Consider the following 25047-nt stretch of genomic DNA (forward strand, 5'->3'; position numbering starts at 1 on the left):
CAACTTTTAGTTTCATAGCTGGAGGGCCCCTATTTGGCTTTCACTCACTAGCTGTTTTTGTCGCTGTTCACTGCTCTTAAGTCCCCTGCTCTCCTTACAGGGCAAGTGTCTCCAGGAGCACATTCATCCCTGCCTTCCTCCCAGGGAGTCTTGCAAACAGCAGCACAGGAGAACACGTTGTGTGCAAAACTACTTTCCGCAAACCAGGTATTATCTGTTTGGGTTGTGTAGTTTGCAGGGTAGGGTCTGCAACCATAAGTAAAATCATTTGCTGGATTGTTCAAGACCACTGGCTTATTGGGTGCCACAAGAGCGGGTATCTCTAGGTTTTGATTAAAACAAAAACAAAAATCCCATAGCCCTTCATTTTTGGAGCCGACCCCCACAATGCCATCATTGGAGTCTCCAGGCATGGGGAGTGGATTCTCTATTAACTAAGTTTAGGCTGGCTTTACTCTGAAATGCTGATGCTCTATAGGCCATTCATTCCCTTTTCTTGGGGCCGAAATAATGGGGGAGATCTTCCCATGCCCCGTAGCTGGTTCTCTAGTTGGTGAGCGTATTAGGATTCTCGGGTCTTAGAAAGATGGTCGGATTTTTAGGTGGGTGTCTTAGGATCACTTGGGAAATGGAGCTCAAAAATGACTGTGGGGCTGGAGACCCTGTCGGATCCATGTGTATTTCATCTGGGCCCTACCTTATGGAAATAGCGGTGGCATCAGACCCAAAGGGTTACCCAGCGCCTATACACTTGTGTAGAGGTGCGTTACAAATGCCATATCATATCAAAACAGGACTTTTCCACAGATCCCAGAACTACATAACACATGCACTGAGCCCTACACTGGCTGCTTGAGAGAAAGGGCTTAATCTAAACCCTCGGCTTGGTCCACATCTATCTATCTATCTGTCTGTACACACTCCTTGCTACTTCCACAGGATATTTGCACAGGATATTTCAATTCCACAAACCATCAAAATACCTGCAGTCTGCCAAACCAAACTGAAATCTGGCACACCAGATTCAAGAATTTGCCCGGAAAACTCTACCTGCTAAGGGTTCCACCCTCTCTGTGCCTACCAGCTACACCTTCCATCAGAGGTTGACTTTCCAGAGCGAGGTCTGAAAACTGGGTCTACGTTAAGATAACAGGAAAAAATGAAGCCCAAAACAACGTTTGTTTTGCACTGCAGAGAGAGACTCGCCCCTCTAAACCCTGCATCTCTCTCCCTCCCCACCCTTTTTCTGCTCCTTAACCCAAACCCCCCATCTATTTATTTTTCAAATGTGCAAAAATACAGAAAAGTTCTATTAAAAAATGTGGTGTTTTCTGCCTAGTTGTTTTGTCATCCTTTTTATGACGCAATACCCTGAAAACGACCTTCTACTTAATCTATATACTTCCAAACCTAGTCTCCTCATTACCATGCTGCTCTCATCCAGACACTTTGTCACAAAGCCTAGTAGGAACAACAACCAAAGAAGCAGCTTAGCGTCTTTACTTCTCTCCAGGGTGGTCCTTATGAAAAATGCATAGAAAGAGTTAAAACTTTCCCGTCTTCCTGACATTGGCCCACCTCCCCTTGTATCGAAGCCCATGAGTTTATCAGACATATGACTGGTGGGCTAAGGCTTGGGTTTGACGGTTTAGTCCTTTAAGTGTTGAATGTCTCTGATGCCAACACAAACACAAAGGAAAGTTTCTTAGATTGGCAAAAATGGTTTCACATTGGTTGTCCTGTATCAAGAGTTAGCGGGAGAAAAGCATGTCAACCAACAAAAAGGGGAAAACTGTAACCAAAACCCTAGGATGCCTTCTCCAAAGTGTCCGCAAATTAAAGTCTCTACAATTCTGGGCCCCCAACCCAGAAAAGTGTCAGTCACTGGTGTGTAAAATCCCCTGCACTGTTTCTTGATTCCTGGTATTAGTAATTTTTCCTGTGTTTCTTGTCCTGCTTTCTCCTCTGCTTGTTGTCCTAGTTCTTGAGAAACCCCTTCGTCTGGGTCTTGGGAACCGGATGAAAATCTGCACACTAGACCTACGCAGTGGGAGGGATGCTTGTCACAAAGCAATCAGAGATGACCACTTGTCATGCAACTGCTAAATTACCCCCAATTCGAGCGCTGTCTTAAACTCGTCACAGATGGTTTCTTTGTAGGCTTCAGAAACCTGGTATGGATTTAGTCTTGTTACTCATACCAGCGGGTTGTGTATCTTGTATACTATCCCTTGTGTTCGTCGTGGTTTTGATGAGAAAACATCAGTATAGACTTCAATCCAATGGGTTAGTTCTTAATGTTTTATGGCGGTCAGTCCCATTGGGATGGTCACTCCTGCACCTTGATAATGTGGTAGATCAGACATAGGAAAGAGACAGCTGGACATGGTTAAAAATGTTGCACTTTACTAAAGTAAAGATATTTCCTCACATAGCCCTACTACTCTGATGAAGGTTCCCTATTATGAAAAAATTAAACAAGGAGGTATCACGATGACTTGACAGCAAAAATAAAGCTCGTCCTCTGTCCAAACCTATGTTATCATGCTAACTGACCCTAACATTACTAAAGGAAAACAAAACTTAGACTAGAGAAGTGTTCTTACTGCCGCTTTCTTGGCCTTGTGCTCGTTAGTACTTGACCCCTTGCCCAAAACTGTCACTCAAAAAGTTTCTGGGTTTCTCATCAGTTTCAGGCTATGTCCTACTCACACAGTTTAATATCAAAGTTCCTTGGCTTCCTACGGAAAAGAGGACTCCTGAACCCCTCTAAAAAAGCCTTGTTCAAAACAAGTAGTTATTTCCTCAAGTCTGTAATTTGGCTTTGCTGGCCCTTCAGCTCAGGTTCACCCTTTTCTTGGGTTTCTGCTTACTCTCTGATCTCTTGTGTCCCATTGGGGATTCAGTTTCACCCCCTTAGAGTGCTTTTCCCTCCCTTTTGTAATTTGGTTCCCCTCGTGGATTGTTGGGTTCCAATTCACCCCCTCCGAGTGTTTCTCTTTCTCTCCTGTATTCGGTAACCCCTTGTGGGTGATTAGATTCTGTTTCACCGCCTCAGAGTGTTTTTCTCTTTCTTTGTTATTTGGCAATCCTTCTTGGGTTGTTGCCTTTCTGCTCACACCCTATGGGTCTTTCTATTGTTCTATGGTACCCCCACCAGTGCCTTACGTTGCTTTCTTCACTTTCATCTCATCCTCGGTCCCTTTTGGAACTCTCTGGAGCTAGACTGCCCTCCTCCCACTCCTCGACGTGAACAGCCTACCCGTGTCTTTTCAGTGTTCTTCGTCAGGGCAGGCAGCGGCTTGGATCACATTGGTTCCATGCTTTTCGGGCTGTCAGTTCTTTCTGGTTCCTTCTCCAGTCAGGCGTTGTGCTTCAAAAGCTTCGGGAGGCTACGTCGGCAATGGTTCAGTCTCCTTCCAGCAGAGACCTTGGGGCCTAGGACTCTCACCCCTCCTGGGCTCAAAGGCTTTTCCTGGGCCCTCCACCCACCACATGTGGCACATGGTCCCACTTCCAGGTACTCTGCGCTACAGCCAAGGCTCAGGCAGTGCAAATCGTTGCTCAGGCTGGCCCTCTCAAAGCCAGAGCTTTGCTTTACAGTGGCTCCACCCCCTCTGGTAAGGATTCAGCCCCTTTTGGTCTCTCCCAGCACCAACAGATACAACACCATTTGGCCCGGTGGTTCAGGCTTCCAGGGAGGGGTCAGCAGCACAACCAAGCACATTTAAAGGCCTTGTTTGTTTTAACATGCTCTTCAGTTTTCATATATGTGGAAATCAATTGGGGCCTTGGTGTCAAGGGATATGTTGTAAACTGGTGCCTTGCGGAGTCCTTGTCCATTGAAGGGGGGGCCCCCCTTTGGAATTCCACTTTCCCTACCCCCTAAGGAGTGTTTTGCGTAGCAGGCTCACATCTCGAGTCCCAAAAGGGAGATCTCTCTCTTGGGAAGAAGTGAGGAATTCCCTGGTTTTGTCACATACCCCTCCCTTTAAAACGGAGTTCCCCCTCTTCACATTCCAGTGGGAAGCAGCTGAGGAAGTCTACATTTTCTTGTTCATTCCCTTTTAAACGTTCCACTAACAAAAGAAAAAGATTGTAGGTCTAGAAACCACCTCATTACTCGGGCATTTGAATCTGATCGCATAGTTGCCGATGGACAGCATATATTTGTTTCCAGATTTGGAGGGGTGCAAAGGGACGACTACATTCATACTGATCCAGTGGAAGGGCACATTGACGATTGGTAACAACTGCAGAGGTGACCTGGGTACATCATGATGACCTGGGTACATCATCCAGAGAGGCCTTCTGGCAGATGGAACCACAGGCACAAAACTATTTGGTCTCTGCATGCCCCCGTAGAAAATAGAGCCTGCTCAGTAGTCTTTTGGACCTTTTCTAGCCCCAGATGCCCCACTGTTAACTTAGAATGAGCTAATTCCAACACCGTTTTCTGGAATGGTTATCAGACAAACAATTGGTGATGGTTGATGCCAGCTTCTCTGCGATTTACACTGATTTGATGGAGGAGCCATCTCCTTTCATTGAAATGTGTGGTCTTTGGAGTTCAACTCTAGATCTCTGATACCAGATTCTTCCAAGCTTGGTCCAGTAGTGGATATGTCCTCTGTGCCTCAGCAAACTCCAACAAAGCACGGCCTGGGAGTTCAGATGTTGGGATACCTGCATTTTAGGCTTAGGTCATTTCACCAGAGCCAGCTTCGGCCTAGTCGTTAGTGTCCAGAGTTTCGACTTCCTCTATAGCAGGGAAGAGTATCTTTTTGCATATAAGTTGGGCGATGGGTCGCCTGGTTTCAGGTTGAACTGTCTATTTGTGAGGTTCAGCAGTATCATCTTAAACTCCCCTCAGTAATCTTGGTCAGTCACTCCTGCTCCCACCTTTTGGAAATGTGTATGGCCCAACCCTCATTTTGGAGCCACTCCTCCATAGGATCCCTCTGGTATCTCCAACTTCAGGCCGGTCCGAACCATGCCTTGGACTCGGGAGGAATAGTCACTTCTTCATCCCCATGTGGGTCACAACCATCCGCTCCTGGTGTGTCTCTGGTGGGAAGACGGGCCATACTCAGCACTCTCATAATTGTCCGCATTTTGAATGGCAATGGGTGACCTCTGTATTGGGGTCCAATGGATCCCACAGTGACACCATGGGCCTCATTATGAGTCTGGCGGTAGCCATGCTGGTAAATACCACCATGGCTGCCGCCAGAGTCATGAATTTACCGGCAGTCGGCAATGGGGACTTACCGGGGCATTACAGCCCCAAATCCCCATTGCCGGGTGCCAGTAATTATTACTCCCCATTCCCACTTGAGACAGGTCAGACCTGGCGGGGGGTGGGAGGGGGAGGAAGGCTCCTGCGAGCAGAACTCGTAGTTTGCCAGTCCGGTAACAACGGTCCCGTCAAGCTTACCGGTACCGTTGTTACCGGACCGGCAACCTTGTAATGAGGCCCCATGTGTTAAAGATGGCACAACAATCACTCCAAAACTCGGTCGGTTCAAGGGTTTTTATTGATGGTTTTGCATGCTCTAGGGATGCCCCTCTCTCTTATTTAGCACCTCCTCCCTAACACAGGCATTGCTGACCCAGATTGTATAAACAGAAAGTTGACCCCTACGGTCTAATTTTCTAGACTTATTCTAGAGATGATGAACTAAAGGCAGATTTTGCCTTATTTAACTGATCTCCCAAAGGGACTTCCTAACTCTCCCGACTTTAACCAGTTGTTAGTGTTCTACAGTGATATTTGGAATTGTGCCATACAGCCACTTGGTTAGATTTCGTTGCCCTTGTATCCCGCTCACTCTCTCCTCTCCCTCTCTTATTCTCTCTCACTCCCTTCTCTTCACTCCAAACATCTGTCCCTCCAATGTATTCCACACCTTCGAGGCCTCGCCTCCACCCTTTGATGTTACTCCTCCCTCTGCCACACTATTACTCTCTCCATACCAATTCTTCCTCCTGCACACTGCTATTTCATACCCACTAATACTCCCTCCTGCACTCTACTACTCCCTCCACCACACTGCTACTCGCTCCTCGACACTAATACACCTTCCTCCTACTCCTCCCTCTAGCTGCTACTCTACCACTCTGCTTTTAGCCCTTACTATATACTTCATATTCACTCCGTACATAAACATGTTCACCTGAAAACATCTCCACACTATGTGGATCCTTTGTTTTTCTTGCTGGACTCTTGGCCGTACACCTCCTCCTCTGACCTCACCCAAGTATCCCACACTTCCTGCTCACCCCCCTTGTATCCCATTCTCTGTTGCTATTGGCATGGCCAAAATGTCCCGTCTTCCCCATTAAAGGAATGTTAGAAAAATGAAAAGTCATAAGTAATGGGCTTAGCCCCGCCCACTTTGTATGCACAAGCCTGCAGTGGAACAACAATGGCTTCCAGGGAAGACCATTGTTTGTGTTCTGGAGACCAATTCCGGCTGCCCCTAACGTAAGTACAATGGGGAAGGGTATCTGGTATTCCCCCTTTTTGTTCCTGTTGGTCTAGGGGTTGTCAGAGGTATTGTGCTTGCTCGCCGGCAGCACTGTGCAGTCCATCTGCTGAACACATATGATATTGTTTTGCCACTGCAGCTCTTTCTCCCCTCGCTGAGGCTTGCCTACAGCATAGAACCGCATAGGTGCCCCGGCTGCCCTTTCTCTTCCTGGGTATCTTCGTGGCTGATGCCTGCCGAAGCTGGGTGATGGTCGAGTTTCTGCCTTGTTTGCACAAATGTAGGGCACTTGTTCAGCATTCAGACTTTGATGCTTCTTCTTGGTTTCTAGCTTGAATGATGTATCTCTACAAGAAACACACACACACTGGCAAATATCTTGTATTGGATTTGTGGCTTGAGATAGAGGTGTACTGCTGAGAAACATGCCGGCACTGGGAGGAGGGACAGATGTTGGGTCCCTCTCAACTGCGACCATCCACCTGAGGGATTGGATTGGCTCTGGATTTTCTCGCAGATGGACCTCCTACCCGTGGCTGAGAGGGATTCCCATCCCCTCTTGACAAGGCCAGGGGACTGGCCTTGTGACAATGGATACAATGTTTTTAATCCTTCTAAAAAATCTTTCTTCACTGGCATTGTGAAGCAATATTCTCTAACCAGATTTTTTCTGTAAGCTGCAGGAGGACCTACACTCCTTGTGAGAAACCTGAAGGTGTCTCTCTGACTAGTCCCCGCGGATCTGTCATCCAGGTAGCCATGATACAGCCATCGCTATTGGACCAGTTCCTGGGGGTGGACCAGTGAGGGAGGGTCACCTGGATAAGGATCGTTGGGGGGTGGGAGTGGGACACCGGGTGAGATGCGGTATCCCCCTTCTTATAGGACCTTTTCCCCATCCTACCCCTTAGGATAATCAGACACTCTCCCTCACCCTTTTCCGACACAAACACTTTCGCACGCCACGAAAGACGACGGACAAACACTGGAGCCGTTTACCTGACATTTCCAGCACAAGGGTCGATCAAAGTCAGACAATTGACCAGAATCCCACACACCCAACGTCTCTTTCCCTTCCCCACACGGATAAAAGGTGGAGCACAAGAGCACAATACATGCAAGGCAGACCACATGACAAGAGAGCTAACTCAGCACAGCAGTTCAAGAGGAGAAAGAAGGCACGAATCGAGAGGGTGACAAGGAGAGAAACAACGTTACCGTTTCCGAGCCAGGTCCGTGAAACCTCCACGGAAGAAATCGTAAGACTGCAAACAATAGCCAGCGTGTGTTGCAGCAGATGTCAACAGTACACAGGGCCCTCCTCTGCTGATAACCAAGCCGGGGAGAGAGACTTGCCACCATGGTACCGGCCTTGACTCCAGAGACAAGAAAAGCCAAGCAGTTCATCACAGCCGGTGAGTCGGGGAGAGAGCTGATAAGAAACCGAACTGTGCTGAACGAAAGTAACAAGAGGCTAATTGAAGAAAGTACAAAGAACTATTAATACGAGAGGGGAAAAACAGCTACACAGGAGTCAGGCACCACGTGGGTGCTCACTCAGGAAACTCTGAGCGACTACCCTATTGTTAAAACTACCGTTACCAGAAGGCCTTGGTAAAGGCGTGAAAGAGGTCAAAGTGGTCATACAGGAGTCTAGTAAAATCCTCTGTACAGTCGAAAGTCTTTGACCGACAGATGATTGTGAAGCAAAGGGAAGTGAATCCTGCATCATAAGAACTGTTCAAGAAACCGTACGATTGATATAGCTGGCAAGAGTGAACAAAGCCAAAAGTCCCAATGAATAGTGTGTTGACAAGAGTGAACCCGGCAGAGTGATGTCCACAGTCAACTGTTTTTAAAAGACATTAAAATTTGTGAATGTCACAGGTGAGATTGTGTTGAAATCCGTAGTGAACCAGATGGAGGGAAGATAATATTCAAGAAGGGTCTGAACCCAGAAGATGGGGATCCAAGGGTGAGAAGGCATCACACAATGGGCAAGCAGAAAGAAACGTTTGTTTATTATTTTGGAATACATAAGGTCTTCGGAGGCAAGAGACTGTTTGTAGAAGAGTCTTAACCACTGAAGGCTCTGATAGCTGAGAGCGGAACTGTTGACTCGTGCTGTGAAAGCTTGTGCGTGTACTGTGCTCAGGAGTCCAGCTTTGTCCCGTGCTCAAAATGTGGGGAAGGGAGACCTGACTACTGCATCCTGACTTACTATTTGTGAACACTTCTTTCTTTCTTATTAACCTTATCCAACGCTCTTTGTTTGTATTAAGCTTAAGGATTGGCAATAGGTTTTTCTTAGTTTAGGCCCTTTTATTTTGACAAGACGCCACTAGGACCGCCTTATTATTATTTGATGGTTGTAGCTTGCTCCCATCTTAGATTTAGGTTTAGATTAGGTGTATTTCCAGCCTGCATATACAGTTTAATAAACGCCCTTGAACTGTGATCACTGTCTTTACTGTGTCTGTCTTTACTGTGGCCACCATGAGTTCTGTACACCCTATAGCCCAAATAAACCAGATCACGGGAAGCCACCCGCACCTGTGAGGCAATACCAAAATAACCCCAGATTACAGGAAGCCACTGTGAACCGTGAGGCAGTAACCAAATAACCTCAGATCATAGGAAGCCACCCGCAACCATGAAGCAATAGCAAAATAGCCCCAGATCACAGGAAGCCACTCTCAACCGTGAGCAGTAACCAAATAACCTCAGATCACGGGAATCTACTTGCAACCGTGAGGCAAGCTGAAAAATACCAGAAGACCAGACCATCAGAGAATAATCTGACACGAGAAAAAACAGCAAAAAAGGATATCCAGAAGGGAACCACAACAGACGCCTACCCCGACAATTCGACAAATTCCAGAACATCATCAGAACACACAGCCCCAACCATCACAGGAATAAGAACCACCACAAAAACAAGACAATAAAAATCACTCTACCTTACACCATACCTCGCAACAACCAGATTAACAGAACAGATGTCGATACACAACAGCAGGATACTGGAATCCCATAGGAAAAAGGCAGAAACATCTGGAAGGATGAGGAGCTGCACCCTCACTCCACAGCAGGATACTGGGATCCCATAGGAAAAAGGCAGAAACATCTGGAAGGATGAGGAGCTGCACCCTCACTCCATACATCACCAAAACCCAAGGGAACCGCCAACACCATCCTGAATTGGAAGAGGAGCCTGAAATGGCCATGTAGCCAATTGGAAACTTAATCGACCTATTCAACGACAAAAACAAGAATAAACTAACACCCTCAACAATCGAAAGACGATAAGAGCCCCCCAAAAAAACCACACAAAGATGCAAACCAGAACAAATTGACTACAAGGAGAAAACAACACTGCAGCCTAATCCACGCCAGATCTATGTCCAAACACGCAACCAAGATCTACAACCTATTCTGTGACGGGGAATTGACATCCTATTCATCACAGAAACTTGGCTGGCTGAAAACTACAAAGTCATACTTCACAACTGCCTACCAGATAACTTCAAATGCAAACAGGCAACAGGAAAGGAAAAAGAGGGTGGGGGGAGGGGGTGTCGCAGTAGCTTTCAAAGAACACCTAAAGTTTAAAACAGAAGAGCCCACTTCGAAACCTTCATCCTCCACCTTACCACAGGCCCACAATCATGCCTTACATTCATTCTAGTCTACGGGCCTCCGGAAGCCGCCTTCACAGACCCCTTCATAAAAGCAGTCACCAATCTAGCCATCAAACATGATGATATGATCATTCTCAGGGATTTCAACATATGGTTCAAAGAAGAGAATCCCAACTTGCAGAAAACCTTAATCAAGCAACTTGAGGCCAGGAACCTTCGACAGATGGTGAAAGGGGCAACACACACAACAGGCACACCGTGGACGCAATCTTCACCCCAAAATAAACCTGCTCACGACATCCCACCCATCCAAATACTATGGAGTGAACAACTCATCATCCCGTTTGTGATCCAAATACCATCAAACCCATCCTAAAAGCCAACAAAATACCCACGAATCTGGATAAGAAACTGGAAAATCATCAAGAACAGTAATCTAGAAGAACAACTAGAAACCGCAAAGCCAAAGGCCATATCATTGGATGTGACAGACATAGATGGAAAAGCAAACCTGCTCCAGAAATGGATTGCAGAAACAATAGATACCATCTGCCCGATGATTGACACCAGGTGGAGGAATATATCAAAACAGTCGATTTAGTAGCTAAAATAATACAACTAAAATCATCAAGTGCTACCGGCCCTGATGGCCTTACCAAGTTCACTCTGAAAGGTGAGCCCGAGTTCTCGGCGAGTACTCTGAAACAAATGTATATACAGACATGCTAAACTGGGGTGATACCTGAGACATGGAAAAGTGCCATCTTAATTTCTATCTTTAAAAAAGGTCAGAGAGACAGACCGAAAACTACAGGCTCTTGGCAATGCTGGACTGTAGTGGGAAAGTATTTGCTAACATCTTGTTGGAACTACTCACGGAATGGGTATCCCAAAAAGGAATACTTACCTATCATCAAACGGGGTTCAGAAAGGGATGTTCGGCAACTCACCCAATCTGGACCTTTTTGACTCTGATCTCTGACCTAGAAGCTAAACCGGGGATGGCCTTATTTGCATGTTTTCTGGCCTACTCTTCCGCTTTTGATAGTGTCGACAGAGGGAAATTATGGACCATGTTAGCAGAATGGAATATTAATCGCTCACTCCTGTATTTTATCAAAGCCCTGTATGGTGACACAGTAGTAAAATCTGCTTATCACATGACGGGGCACTAAAAGACACTATCTCAACTTGGAAGGATTTGAAACAACGGTGTGCATTCGCCCCTTTTTTCTTTTACATCTATCTCTCCTTGCTAGCAAGAAGGCTAGGAGAAGTATTAAACACCACTCCCCAATATGGGAATAATGGTCTGATATGTATATCGTATGCAGACGATGTTGTGATCCTTGACAGGAAAAAAGTGGGGTTGCAGCGTTCACTCCGGGCTCTGTCCATCATTTCTGCGGAGTTGGCTTTGAAGCCCAATAACAACAAAACAAAATCATGATATGTGGGAGAACGGCTTCAGCCAACAAAGACAATTATTGGTGTTTAGGAGGAGAATGAGTGGAAACCACCAACAGTTACCAATATCTAGGAATCACAATAAGGGCAAAGTTTTCAACAGCTGCTATCTTAGAAGATGTAACCCAAAAAGCCTGGAGGAAATGGTTAGCTCTAAGAAAATACGATAGATGCACAAGGGGGGAAATGCCTAGAAGCTAAAATACTAACATACAAAATGTCAATTGTGCTGATGATCCATGTTAAACCTACCTCCTGGCACACCTATCCAGGCAATTAAACTAGAATTTGGACTACCATCTCTAGGCATGGTATGGTCAGTTACATCTTGGAACCTCTGGGCTAAGATAAAGTATTAGCTGTCAGGCCCGATAGTTTACTCTCGCTCACCCTCCAGCATGTCCGTAGATACGAGATGAGTAAATGGTTCAGCAAACTAGACACAAGAGTTACTAATTATATGGTCAATATTGGAATCACTCAAATCCCTACGACATGGCTGGAATTGAACTTGGCTAAATCCCTGTGAAAGCTAGGGTCCTTGACATGGACTTAGCTTTGACACATCTGGGTTCACTAAGAAAGATGTGTGACTATATCGTTTGATATAAGGAGTCCCAAGCCCTATTTAATCAAGAAACCAATACCCTGCAATGACTAGGTTCATGCTTACAGTTAGATTACAGACAGTTAAGGTATTTGAAAATACCAGAGCATGGAGAGGCATCCCTCTGCACAAAAGGCTATGCAGACTCTGCAGAAGAAATATAGAGTCCGCAAGACATGTACTAACACAATGTGACAAGCTAGCAAGCTAGCAACTATATATGAGCAGGCGTATGAGAAGTATAAAGACCCTGCTTCTGATGTATTTTGGAGTTGCCTTTTCAGAGCCGACTCATCAGTATTATCTACTGCGGCCTTGCATGTATGGGAGGAAATCTGCAAAGAAAATCTTGAGTTTCAACAATGGTAGCCATAAAGTTTGATTTTAACATTGAGTTTTTATATGTTCTTAACTGGATGATTTGTTTTAACTTACATTTTAAAAGGTTTATGGTTGTATTAACGCAAATGTATCAATGTAAAATGTGAATTTTTGTATATGTTAGTGCGAAAAGGATGCTATTAGATACATTTAAAAAAAAAGAAACAATAGATACCATCTGTCCTCGGAAAACGCCTCACCCTTTCAAGAAAAAAAGCAGTGGCTAGATGGTTCACGTTCCACCTAAAATCAATGAAAAGAACTAACAGCAAGCTGGAACATGATTGGAAGAAAAACTACGACCAGGCTAAAAGAGTAAAATACTGACTGCAAATTTGATCATACAAATCCTAAATTCTCAAAGCAAAAAAGAAGCAATACGACGACTGAATCAGAAACGCTACCAACAACTCACCAGTACCCTGCCAAAAACTATGCAATGATCTTGCAGATCACTTCAAGAACAAGGTCACCAAAATACACTGAGTCATACAAAGCACGAGCTACCACCAACCCCTGGACCACAAAACAAAATGTGCTCCTTCCAACAAATAACAAGAGAAAAACTCTTAAGCCTGATTAAAAAGAGTAACAAGGCAGGTTCCCCAATGGACAGACATATATAAATCCATCCTTGCACAGGACACCCCATCGGAATACTACCTAAACCTCTTCAGTCAATCACTTAAAACAGGGAGAGTACCAAGAGCATTCAAAACGGCCTTCATGAATCCTCTGCTCAAGGACACAACGGGCGATGTGGAAGACCTCTCAAACTACAGACCCACCTCAAACATCCCATACTCAGCAAAACTATTAAAAACCTACATCTATGAACAACTACTGGAACATGTTTGTATTTGTATTTATTTGTATTTATTTTGTTTATATAGCACTTTACACCAAAGCGCTGAACATTTTAACAACTTGATACATATAACATTATAACAGTAGAAACAAATTACAATTATGAATCAGTCCAACAAAACAGTAAGAAGAGCAATTAAACTGAAGGGAAGAGGGAGAGTAGGGCAGTAGGACTGAGAGGGAGGGGTGAGGAGGAGAAGGAGGAGGGAAACTGAGGGGAAATGGGCGAGAGTGGGGTTGTGGGGGAGGGGAGGGAGATGATCAAGGGGAAAAAGATAAAGGAAGGAGGGGGAGCAAGAAGGGGAAGGGATTTCATGGCGGGGAATGGAGAAGGAGAGATTTAAGGGAAGTGCGGAATGAAGAGAAGGTAGGAATAGAGCAGATTGAGAGAGGTAAGGAGTTCCAGTGCAGGGGGCTAGGAGCTGGAAGGAGCAGAAACGGGAGGGGGCACAAGGGGATGGAGGAACAGTGAGAAGGAAGTGGTCAGCAGAACGAAGGGAGCGGGAGGGAGTGTAGAAAGAGAGGAGGGAGGAGAGATAAGGGGGAGCAAGACAGCAGAGAAAATGAAATTTAAGTTGGGAGTGAAAGGGAAGCCAGCCAAGGGAGGAAAGGAAAGCAGAGATGGAGTCACGGGAGGTAAGGAGACAGAGGATATGGACGGCAGAATGGTAGATAGATTTGAAGGGGGCGAGATGAGAAGTAGGTAGTCCAAAGAGTAAGGAGGAGCGGTAGAAGAGGCAAGAGAAGATAAGGGTGGAGATTCAAAGTTTAGTAGCATGGAAAGTGAGAGAGGGGCAGACTGCGAGAACGCCTAGTTTGCGATCGTGGGTAGAGATAGGGAGATTAGAAGGAGGAAAGTGAATGAAAGGTGGAGGAGAGGGAGGGGGAAGAGAGTTGGAGGGGAAGAATACAACTTCAGTCTTGTCAGTGTTGAGGGAAAGAAAGCGGGAAGACATCCACTTTTTTATGGCAGTAAGACAGGAAGAGAGTTTCAGTTGGAGGTCGGTAGAGAAGGAAGAGAAGGAAAGGAAGAGACGAGTATCGTCAGCATAGAAATGGTGGGAAATGCCGAACGAGGAGATAACAGGGGTAAGGAGGGAGATGTAGAGTGAGAAAAGGAAAGGGCCAAGCACCGAACCTTGGGGTACGCCGTATTCCAGAGGCCGGGTTGGAGAGGACCGGCCTCCCCAGGAAACAGTAAAAAAGTGGGAGGAGAGGTAAGAGGGTAGCCAGTTAAGAACAGAGCCTTTGAATCCAAAGGAAGAAAGAGTGTTGAGAAGAAGGGGGTGATCGACAGTGTCGAAGGCAGCAGAGAGGTCAAGAAGAATAAGGACAGAGGATTGCTTAGAGTGTCGAGCGGAGAGGAGGGAGTTAAAGATGTAGGTGAGGGCCGTTTCAGGAGAGTGTTTAGGACGGAAGCCAGATTGAGAGGGGTGTAGGAAAGAGAGATTGGTGACAAAGGTTGAGAGCTGAGAGTAGGCAAGGCGCTCCAGTACCTTAGAGAGGAATGGGAGAAGAGAGATAGGACGGAACTTAGAGGTGAGAAGGGGATCAGCAGAAGGTTTCTTCAAAATCGGAATGATAATGGCATGCTTGAAAGCAGAGGGGAAGGTAGCTGAGGAAAGGCAGGTGTTGAAGAAGGAAGTTAAGTAGGGAATAAGAAGAGAGTAGATTTTAGGGATAAGAAGGGAGGGGAGAGGGCCAGTTGGAGCAGACATGGGTGGGCTTTGGAGAGGAGGATGGAGACGTCAGAAGGGGAGACAGGCGAGAAGTCGGACATGCAGGATGAGGGGAAGAGGGGAGAAGGAGAAGGGGGGAATAAGAGGAGCAATTGACTTTTTGCCGAAGGGCAAGAACCTTGGAGGAGAAGAAGTTAGCAAAGTCAGAGGGAGAAAGGGTGGACGTGGTAGAGGGATCAGGGTTAGGAGGGGAGAGAAGTCGAGAGAGAGTTTGGAAGATGGGGTGAGGGTGGGTGGCTTGGGAGTGGAGAAGGTTAGAGTAGTAGGAGCGTTTAGCCGAGACGAGACAAGAGTCGTAAACAGAGTGCTAAGAGAAATATGAGGTTTGGTTGGAAAGCGAAGGAGTTTTGAGCCAGAGTCTCAAGACGTCGGAGGAGACGCTGCTTAGAGAGAAGTTGAGGAGAGAGCCACGGTTCATAGGGTTTCCGGGTTGGACGGAAGATGGAAAGGGGGTAAAGTAGATCAAGAGAGATCAAAGAGGAGAGAGTGGATAGTGCATCGTTGGCTGACAGTGAAGAGAAATCTTGGAGAGAGGGGAGAGAAGAAGAGCAAGTGTCGAGAAAGAGGGAGGGATCAAAGTTGCAAAGGTCACATCGTGAAAAGATGGAAGGAGAGGCCACAGTAGAGGAAGGATGAGGAAGGGGAGTAAGGGAGGAGAGTAAAGCATGATTGGAGAGATAGATAGGAAGTGTAGAGACAGAGGAAGAGGGGTAGCAAGAGTTGAAGATGAGGTCAAGAGAAGAAGGAAGAGGGGAAAGGAGGTAGGAGTCAAGGATGGAGAAAAGGGGTGAGGAATGAGGGGGAGAAGGGAGGTGAAGATTAAAGTCGCCGAGTACAGTTAGAGGAGAGGGGGAGGGAGAGATGAGTGAAAGGAGGTGATCGAGGTCATCATAGAAGGAAGAAAGAGGGCCAGGGGGTCGATAGATGATTAGAAAGGAGATGGGGCGAGGAGAGGAAAAAGATTTGTAAAGATATTCAAAGGAAGGGAAAGAAGGAAGAGATTGTGAGGAGGTAGAGGAAAGGTGTTTAGGGTGGAAGAGGAGGCCAATACCTCTGCCACGGCCAGTAGCGTGAGAGATATGAGAGAAGGAGGACGAGGAGGTGGTTAGAGAAGCAGGGACAGTAGTGTTGTGAGGGGGGATCCAGGTTTCAGTTAGACACAGGAATTGAAGGTTGAGACGAAAGAACATGTCTAAAACGGCTGCAGGCCTATTGCAGATAGATCTGGCGTTCCAGAGAGAAATGTTCATGAGGCTGGAGGGATGAGCAGAAGGGGGGGTAGAGAAGATTAGGACGGTGAGAGAGGGTAGGTGTAGGACGGGAAGAGTGGGGGAGGGGATTGAAGAGGGGATGGGCATGAGGAGGAGGGAGGAGAGAGTAGGAGAGAAAGGGGAAGGTGGGGTGAGGGAAAGAGGGAGGGGGAAGGGAAGTGAGGACGGTGATAAAGAGTTTTGGCAGAACGCAAAACAGAGGGGATGAGAGTGGTGTGGTGAAGGAATAAGGCAGTAATGAAGGGGAGGTGGGTGAGGAGGAAGAAGGCAGTATGAGATAGAGAAGGTGTAATGGGGGAAGTCGAATCTGAGGGGGGAGAGAAACTAGGAATAGTGCAGGAAGGAGTAGCAGAGCAAGAGGAGAAATTAGAGGTAGTTGGTTTTTATAGGATGGCAAGATTAAGGGACTATGTAGGCAAGAGGAGGCCTCAGAGCTGAAAGGGTAGGCGCCACAGGAGGCAGGCCAGGGACTGAAGCTGAGACTGGAGGGCCTTGCAGGTGGACGGTGGCCAGGGACAGGTGTTATCAGATGAGACGAGGAGCTGAGATGATCCGCCACTGTTGAACCTTTAGGATGGTAAGAACAGGGACCAACATAGGCAACACAGTCCAGGAGAAGGTGGGGAGTAAAAATAACCATCTACTGGACCAGGCACAAATAGGTTTCAGACCCTTGAGAGTAACGGAGACAGCACTAGTCTCAATATGGAACGATCTAAAGATGAATGCAGACTCCAACACCAAATCAGTTGATATTACTCGATCTCTCAGCTGCCTTTGACACAGTCAACCACAACATCCTAATAAAAAGACTGGAAGAAATAATGCTGAATGACACAGCGCTGCTCTGGAACAAATCTTTCCTCTCGGAAAGAACAAAAACAGTTTGGTTAAAACCTTCAAATCCGCACCTCGGAAGACCACCTGCGCAGTACCCCAAGGCTCATCACTATCACTGCTACTCTTCAACATTTACATGACACTGCTAAACAACCTCATTAAAAAACTGTCTAACATGCTACAACTATGCAGATGATACACAAATCATCTTCAAATACAGTGACATACCAGAAGAGAACGCACCCCTAATAGAGTTTCTCAAGGAGCTCTACCAATGGATGAATAGCAACAAACTCAAAATTAACCCAGACAAAACCGAAATCATGATTACGCCTGAAGACAGAAGAAACAATCAGCTAATGCCATGGCCCATAGAACTGGGAAACCCGCTGACACCATCTGCAGCTGTAAAAAAAACCTTGCAATCATCATGGACAAAGTGTTAACACTAGAACCCCAAGTTAATACGATAATCCAGAAGTGCTTCTTCCACTTACAAACGCTTAAAATAATTCTATACCATTCCTCTCATTAACACACAAAACACTGGCCATCATATCCCTCATCATGTCCATGATAGAATATGCTCACAGCATATACCTTGAAATGCCAGACTACCTACTAAGGAGACTTTACCAAATACAAAATGAGTCAGCCAGGCTTCTTAAACTCAACAGAGGAGACCACATCACATCAGCAGTTAGGCTGTTACGCTGGCTCCCGGTAAAAAATCACTTTCAAAACAATGTGCATAACGCACAGAGCAATACACGGCCAAGGAGCGGAATTCATTTGAAAGAAACTCTTCATCTACAAGCTTAAACCAGAACCCTGAGATCCTGCAATGACATCCGCCTAGAACCCAAAAAATACACAAAGAAAAAACTGTGTGCATCAGCATTCTCCCGTCTAGCCGTGAAACTTTGGACCTCCCTTCCCAGGGAAATACGAAATATGGAGGACGATACAAAATTCAGAAAAACCTGGCTCTTCAGCTCCGAACACAATGATACCAACTGAACAGCGCACGCACACCCTACAACCGGCCAACCAGTGAAAACGGAAAAGGAATCCGAAAACAATAAAGGAATGAGGGATAGGACTGGGAAGAGAGACCTTAAACACAGAGGCCCCCTCCCCACCCCCTAAAGAGGAACTACTAAGAAACAGGAGAAGCAGGCAGGCCTGACACAATTAGGCCAGGGAAGGAGACTCAAGAGAAACCGGGGGAGGGAAAATCAGGGAAGGGAAACTCTCGGCCTAGGCGTACCACCACTGAGGACCAACAAGTGAACAAGATTAAGGAATCAGGCCCTCCCCAATAGATAACAGACAACTCCAGTAGGGTATCAAAGAATACGACTAACCGTTCCCTGCGGAATCTCCTGAGACTAGTGAACACATCGCCTAGCTAGAAATAGGGCCTGTGTTAAAATAAAATAAAATTCAGACAGCATAATGAATCCCTGAGAAGCTTGGGAATTAGGACCACTGAGGTGAAAATCCAGGCAAAACCCAGAAAGGGCAACTAGAAGGGAAACAAAGATCACCACTGCCACAGGTGACGCAGTTAGAGGAATTTCATGCGTAGGAAATTTTATATACTTAACAGATTTCAAAAGTGGAAATTGTGATGCACTTGGATGGATGTCAGGGCCAGGAAATCTGACACACTTGGGTGGCTTTGGGGGATAAATATTTGTTGTACTTGGATGGATTTTCAGGGCATGGTGGAAGGTGTGACACACTCAGATTGACACCTGTGGTGGGAGGTATGACGCACTTGGATGGATTTCAGGGGTGGGAGTTGTGGCGCAGCTTGCTGAACTTCGGGGGTGTGAGATGTGATGCACTTGGACAGAATTTTCAGGGGGGGGAGGTATGATTCACTTAGATAGATTCCTGGGGTGGGGGTACTGGTGCACCCGTTTTTTTCAGAGGGGGTGGGGCGCAGTTGGATGGATTCCTAGAGTGGGTGATGTGGGGCACTTAGCTGGATTACCAGGACTCTCATCAGCAACCACTACTAATAAACCTCGCAAACTCTGAACTTAACACAATCAGACCTCTACAGCATCACAATATGCACGTACTTCACAACACCACAACAACAAAACAAACCACACATAGACCTCGCACAACAGCACACGGTACCCAACTTCCGAAAATGACATTTATGCTGAGCTGAGTGAAATGTGTTTCCGAACTGAAGCTGCTAACAGCACATCACAGCTCTCTTGCTCTTCTCCCGGGCAACCCCACTAACCACCTACCCCCCAACCTTGCATTACACATCCCCCTGAGTGCCTGGAGACTACACAAGTGGCATCAGTGTGCGGTACAAAAACCTTTAACATCTCCCTACCTCATAGCTCCCAAACTTTTGTGTCACCAAGGCGGGTGAGAACACCAGATTTTCTTTTTGGTGGGTGAGAAAGTGAATGGGCGCATGAGGGACTTGGCGGGTGATTCAGCTGCTTGCAAGGTGAGGGACACCAGCCAAAAGCAGGCTAGTTGAGAGCTGTGCTACCTCATCTTGCTCCCCCACTTTTCCCTTCCTCTTTATCTTGCCCTCTGCCTATCAGTTCACTGTTCCTCCTTAACTGCCGTCTCTTCCCTCGAGAATCCCCCCATCTTGCAACCCTGTCATCGCCCCTCGACTGTCTCTCTCATCATTAACTCCACTACCCTCCGTAGCCCATGTAGTCTAGCCCAGCCTCTCTCACTCTCGGGTTACCGCTATCTTCTCTCTTCCTCTCTAAACATATCTCTCCCCTGCCCATACGATCTCTCCTGCCATTCCTCGTCAATTCCCCCTTGCTCTCTCCTATTTTCACTATCCCTTTCACTACTTTCTTTTCTCATACCTCCCCTGTTTCTCCCTCCTATCTCTGCTTCTCCTCTGCCCCCTCCTAACCCCCCTCCTCGCGACTCTCCTCCTACCGGGCCTCTCCCAGTGAAGTGGTGTAGACCCGGGCAGGCCTGGGCCGCTGGGGGAGCTCTGGGTTTTGTTTACAAACTTCAGCGAGGCCTTTTCTGGGCTTGGAGAGTGCCGGAAAAGCGAAACAAACAGCAGAAAAGCGCAGCGGCGCCGAAGGATCGACCGTAAAAACGTCAGCTGGGCGCAGCTTACAAAGCGCCAGCCCCGAGAGGCGGCGTGGCACTCTGGACAGGCCCGGGCGGCGCAACCGGGGAAGAAAAGAAGGCAGGCCGGGACTCCATTCCCGGAGATAGACTACCAGGCCGAGCCCCCACCACTGGTGTCGCTTCCTCGTCTAGCCATTTCGCTACGTCCCACCCCCGTTTCTCCAGACCACTTGGGCATGGTGATGTCACGTTTGCGGCCGTAGCCATGATCCTGCCGCCGGTCCGGAGGGTAAGGGGGAGGGGAGGCTGTTCCTGAAACTTCATTTTAAGTTGTCATCTGTTTACTCTCCATGTCTGCTTAACCTCCCCTGCCTGTTGCATGCGGCCGAGCGTTGAAATCGAACATATTGGAAGAGGGGTGGCAATGGCACTAACTACAGTGAGTGTGAGTGCTAAAAACTTGCGTGCACACACCCGAAAAGTACCCATCGCTTTAGCACTAAATCGTATAAAAGATGAACACTTAAAAATAGCCCTCAAAGCCGGCGAAACAAAGAATATAATTTAAGATGTAGGATCTGCGGAATACCTCCACATATTCTTTACACAGTTCACCCCAACCCGAGCCCGAAACGTGATATTCTCACGGGTATTCCTTCGTCCCAGAGCCAAAGCGGCTCCGTGTTAGGGGTTGTGGTATTGCTTTCATACTTCCATTCGGGATGTAAGCAGTGATCATGTTGCCAGGCAGTGACACTGCCCCTAACCCCATTAAATACTTTCCGGAAGTAAACCCTCTACACCCATTGCCACCGCTCCACATCAGTACTTACTTCTCTGTGCCCTACGCTATCTGTACATTTGCTAGAGTTGTGTAAACATTCACTTGGCCATATGTAACCCGTACGCCCTGTTGCATAATTCCATGCCCTGTCGTATAACAATCGCCCTATGGCCGCACTTTATAAACCTTCAATAAAATGTGGTTTGTGTTATATTGGGTACTTGTATAACACGGTTGACCCAATGCCGTCTTAAAGCAACGCGAGTGGTTAGGGAGCGAGAGGGGAAGGGGGCAACATAGGTTACTGTATATTATGCTAGCGGCTTGTAGCTAGTACATTACAAACTGAATTATGTTCAAGGACAGCCCTCGGGAGACAGAGGGCAGGCATTTTAAGTGGAAGAGACATAAAAAACCACAGTAAAAGGAATTAGGACCTGAAACACATCCAAGTGACCTCATGTCATGTGTGACACTGGACTTGTAGGCACATGCTTACAATGGGGAAAACGAAACGGTGGCACTTAGAATCCATAGTGAAACGTTAGGACCGGCTTAACTTGTTAGACAAATGACATGAGGCCATTTGGCAGCAATGGGCAAAGTGTATTAAAAAATATCACAGGTGGCCGCTCTCCCCAATATTTATGATTGTTTTATGTAAACGTTTCAAATAACTTCATGCATGAATGTAATAATGTTTCCCCCTCCCCCCCCAGAACCCTCTAGTGGACTAGTATTGCATTATTCAATTGACTAAGTCCATTGTTAAATACAATTTATTTTCTTAAAAAATGTAATGATTATTACTGTAGTATATTTCCTCTACATACAAACATAATGTGGGTATAATGTAATGTTAAAGGAAGAATATGCCAAAACTTGAAATCAACTGGAAATACAGGTGTTTGAACATACAATTGTATTTACACTGGATCTATTCCACGGAAGAGTGAAGTACTAGTCCACTAGCGGGCTCGGGGGAGCACATTATTATACAGTGAGTGCAAAGTCAGGGTGGACAGTTGGAGTGCCTGATGGCTCCAAAGGAATTCACCAAGCCTCCCGCGCTCTCTAAGCAGAGGTGCACAACTGATTTCGCTGGAGGGACGAATTTACGATACAAGTCCCATACAGTGGGCCGAACTATCAATGGGAATGAGCGGGTGGGTAGGGGCAACGGTGTGTGAATTTAAGTTAAACAAATTTACTTTAAGTGCACTTTTGTGATGCAAAAAGTGGACTAGAGTGGCTTCCCACACCTGACATTACAGACTTAGTGACTGGGCGAGGCAACACTTCATCATTAAACTCGAGTAACTTGGAGGGCCGTAAATAATGTCGTAAAGGGCCACATTCAGCCCATTGGCCGCATGTTGGGCACCACTGTGCTAGGGTATCTGCATACAGACCATTTCAGCTCCAGCTCAAACTGAATATATTATCTACAGAAAAGAGAGCTAAACTGAGGGCTGGGGCAGCTGGGTACATATCCCTCATTTCCACGGGGGTTTGAGTCTTCTAAGAAAACATATACTGAGCTAAATGCGAGTGTGGTCCCTGCCCAGATCGGAACTGACAATCTCTTGGACAAATGTGCCCAGCCTACCTCAAAGAGATGAAGGTCTAATCCTAGGCTGCTGTAGCGATAGCCTAGTAGTCTTGGCCCAAAATGAGCTGTGGTAATTGGGGCTGGCGGTGCTAATATTGGTGTTGCCAGGGATGGGTTTAAGGCATGGGAGCAACATATTACTCCTTTAAATGCAAAGGTTGCTCCAGTAAAATGTTATTTCACCTTGAGTGTCAAAATTCATTGCTTTTGGTAAAAATTGAGTTATTTGTAGCTCTGCTGGCAATCTTGGTGGTTGTGTCGGCTCACTGACATCAGTATTGTTTACTAGGATTGTCAGATGCTATGTCACCCATGCCCTGTTTGTGAACAAGTGGTCTTTTAGCATGTCTTTTTTATGCAGGTATTCTGCTGCCCCTACTGCAGTTTTGTCAGCCCAGCAGCAGAGCAGGTGCGCAGCCATACTGTCTCCCAGCATGCAGTGCAGCCCAAGTTTCGATGTCCCTTGTGTCAGGAGCAGCTCATGGGGCGGCCCAACTTGAGGTTCCATCTGACGCACATTCACAACGTGGTGTCTGAGTGCGTGGAGCGACTTCTGCTAGTGGTAAGACAGCAATGTGTATTTTACATGACTCTAGCCCGAAATGATTGTGTCTTGAAAGGACAGACAGTACATGAATAAAAGCAGCACAACATTCCAAACACCATGTTATACAGAAGATAAAGCATGTGGGATATAGAACACAGCAGCACAACGTACCTTAAAAACATGAGGTGTGGGAGATAGCTTGGCACACCGTCATCAGAGTGGGTGTATGGAATAGGGCATGCAACAGAACCGCCTGCAACACAGCTTCTTCTAACCAATACCATCATGTGTTGGTGAAAGAGCATGCCTGGGGTTAAGAGGGCAGCATCAGATAATCTCTTAGAAGTGTGGGGTGTTGAAGATAGAGCATGTCGGAGGGATTGAAGGCAAGAGCACAGCATTCCCTAACACGTAATCTAGGAGATGGAGCCTTTATATGAGATGGATGACCGGGCCTCCACCAACATAGCCCCCCGACCAACTCAAAGCCATGCTATGGTACAGGAAATCTGGCATGTACAGGGTACGGAGGACAGCAGTACAACAACCACAGACACCATACTGGGCTGCGGGAGACGTATGAGTGCATGGATGATACCACCCCCCTTGCTTAACACCAAACACTGGGCCTCTTTCCGAGCCAGTATCCTGGCGATAGAGCCGCCAGGATACCGGCATTTGGTACTTACCTTTACCGGCACTCAGTCCAGCGGCATTGCCTTCCGGATTACGAGTGCAGGTGGGACGTGTAAATCCCCATTCATGGAGTCCCATAGGATTCGATGAGGGGATTTTCTGTCCATGGCAGTAATGAGGGCTTTTTTGGCTGGTAGGGTACCTAGCTAATGCTCTAGCATTTAGCTGGAGGTAACCCAGGTGTCCCACCGGCAAATCCGTAGTCGGGCGGTCCGGTAAAGTGCCGGTATCCACGGATACAAGCACTTTTTTACCAGACCGCCCCGACTCAGAATGAGGCCCACTGTGCTGCGAGACACAGATGGGGCATTTCCAAGATGTGGGGGACTGCACCCGATTAGCTGACCTGTTGACGATTACAATATTTCAGACTGTGACCTTTTAACTCTCTTTTATCAGGCCTCCGCTGTAGAACCGACATTCCCCACCAAAGTTCTTCCTGGTACAACCTTACTAAAGGCCCGAGACTCGGCTGACACATCAAGCTCATTCGAAGCACCAGAGGAACCCAAGGTACCCGAAGGTGAGTGCAGTTCCTGCCACTATGACAGACCCCCTGGGGGTGACATCTGGAGATTTAGTTCTTGCGGACTTGTGTACTCCTTTGCACAGGTGGAGCCGGGGATGGCAGATTCATAGACCTCTTCATATTAAATTGGATACTCATGTTTACAGTGCCTTTAAAAATGGAAAGTAAAGCCGTTGGGAGAGGAGGATTAATCTGCTGCTGTTCAGGGGCCATAGGAGGACCATCTCTCCACACCTCATTTAAAACATTTGCCGGGGTCCAGCCCAGGGTAACAAAAAGCCAGGATTACGTTCTGGTATGAAGGGTATGCAATACCTCAATCTTACCAACCATAAACGCAAGAGGACATCTTAAAATCCCACAGCACTATACTGTCCAAATAGGACCGATGACTTACCTGTACAGCACAACAGAGCACGAAGTAACAAATACGTTGAACAATACAAACAGGAGGGCTGTGATCATACATAGAACTCTTATGCTGGGTG

General features: G+C 46.8%; 2 protein-coding genes across 2 annotated transcripts in view; one reads left to right on the plus strand and one right to left on the minus strand.

The window, feature by feature from the left end:
* Window positions 1–25047, minus strand: part of THTPA (thiamine triphosphatase) — a 1084607-nt gene that overhangs the window by 548383 nt on the left and 511177 nt on the right. The window lies entirely within an intron of this gene.
* The window catches only part of ZFHX2 (zinc finger homeobox 2), a 394460-nt gene that overhangs the window by 217596 nt on the left and 151817 nt on the right, over window positions 1–25047 (plus strand). The window contains exons 7-8 of the mRNA XM_069633958.1: window positions 23149–23349; window positions 24430–24553. Coding sequence (XP_069490059.1) covers window positions 23149–23349; window positions 24430–24553 — 325 coding nt within the window. The remainder of the gene's footprint in view (window positions 1–23148; window positions 23350–24429; window positions 24554–25047) is intronic.

This window comes from Ambystoma mexicanum, chromosome 13, assembly GCF_040938575.1.
Source record: "Ambystoma mexicanum isolate Mex_15411 chromosome 13, UKY_AmexF1_1, whole genome shotgun sequence".
Lineage (NCBI taxonomy): Eukaryota > Metazoa > Chordata > Amphibia > Caudata > Ambystomatidae > Ambystoma > Ambystoma mexicanum.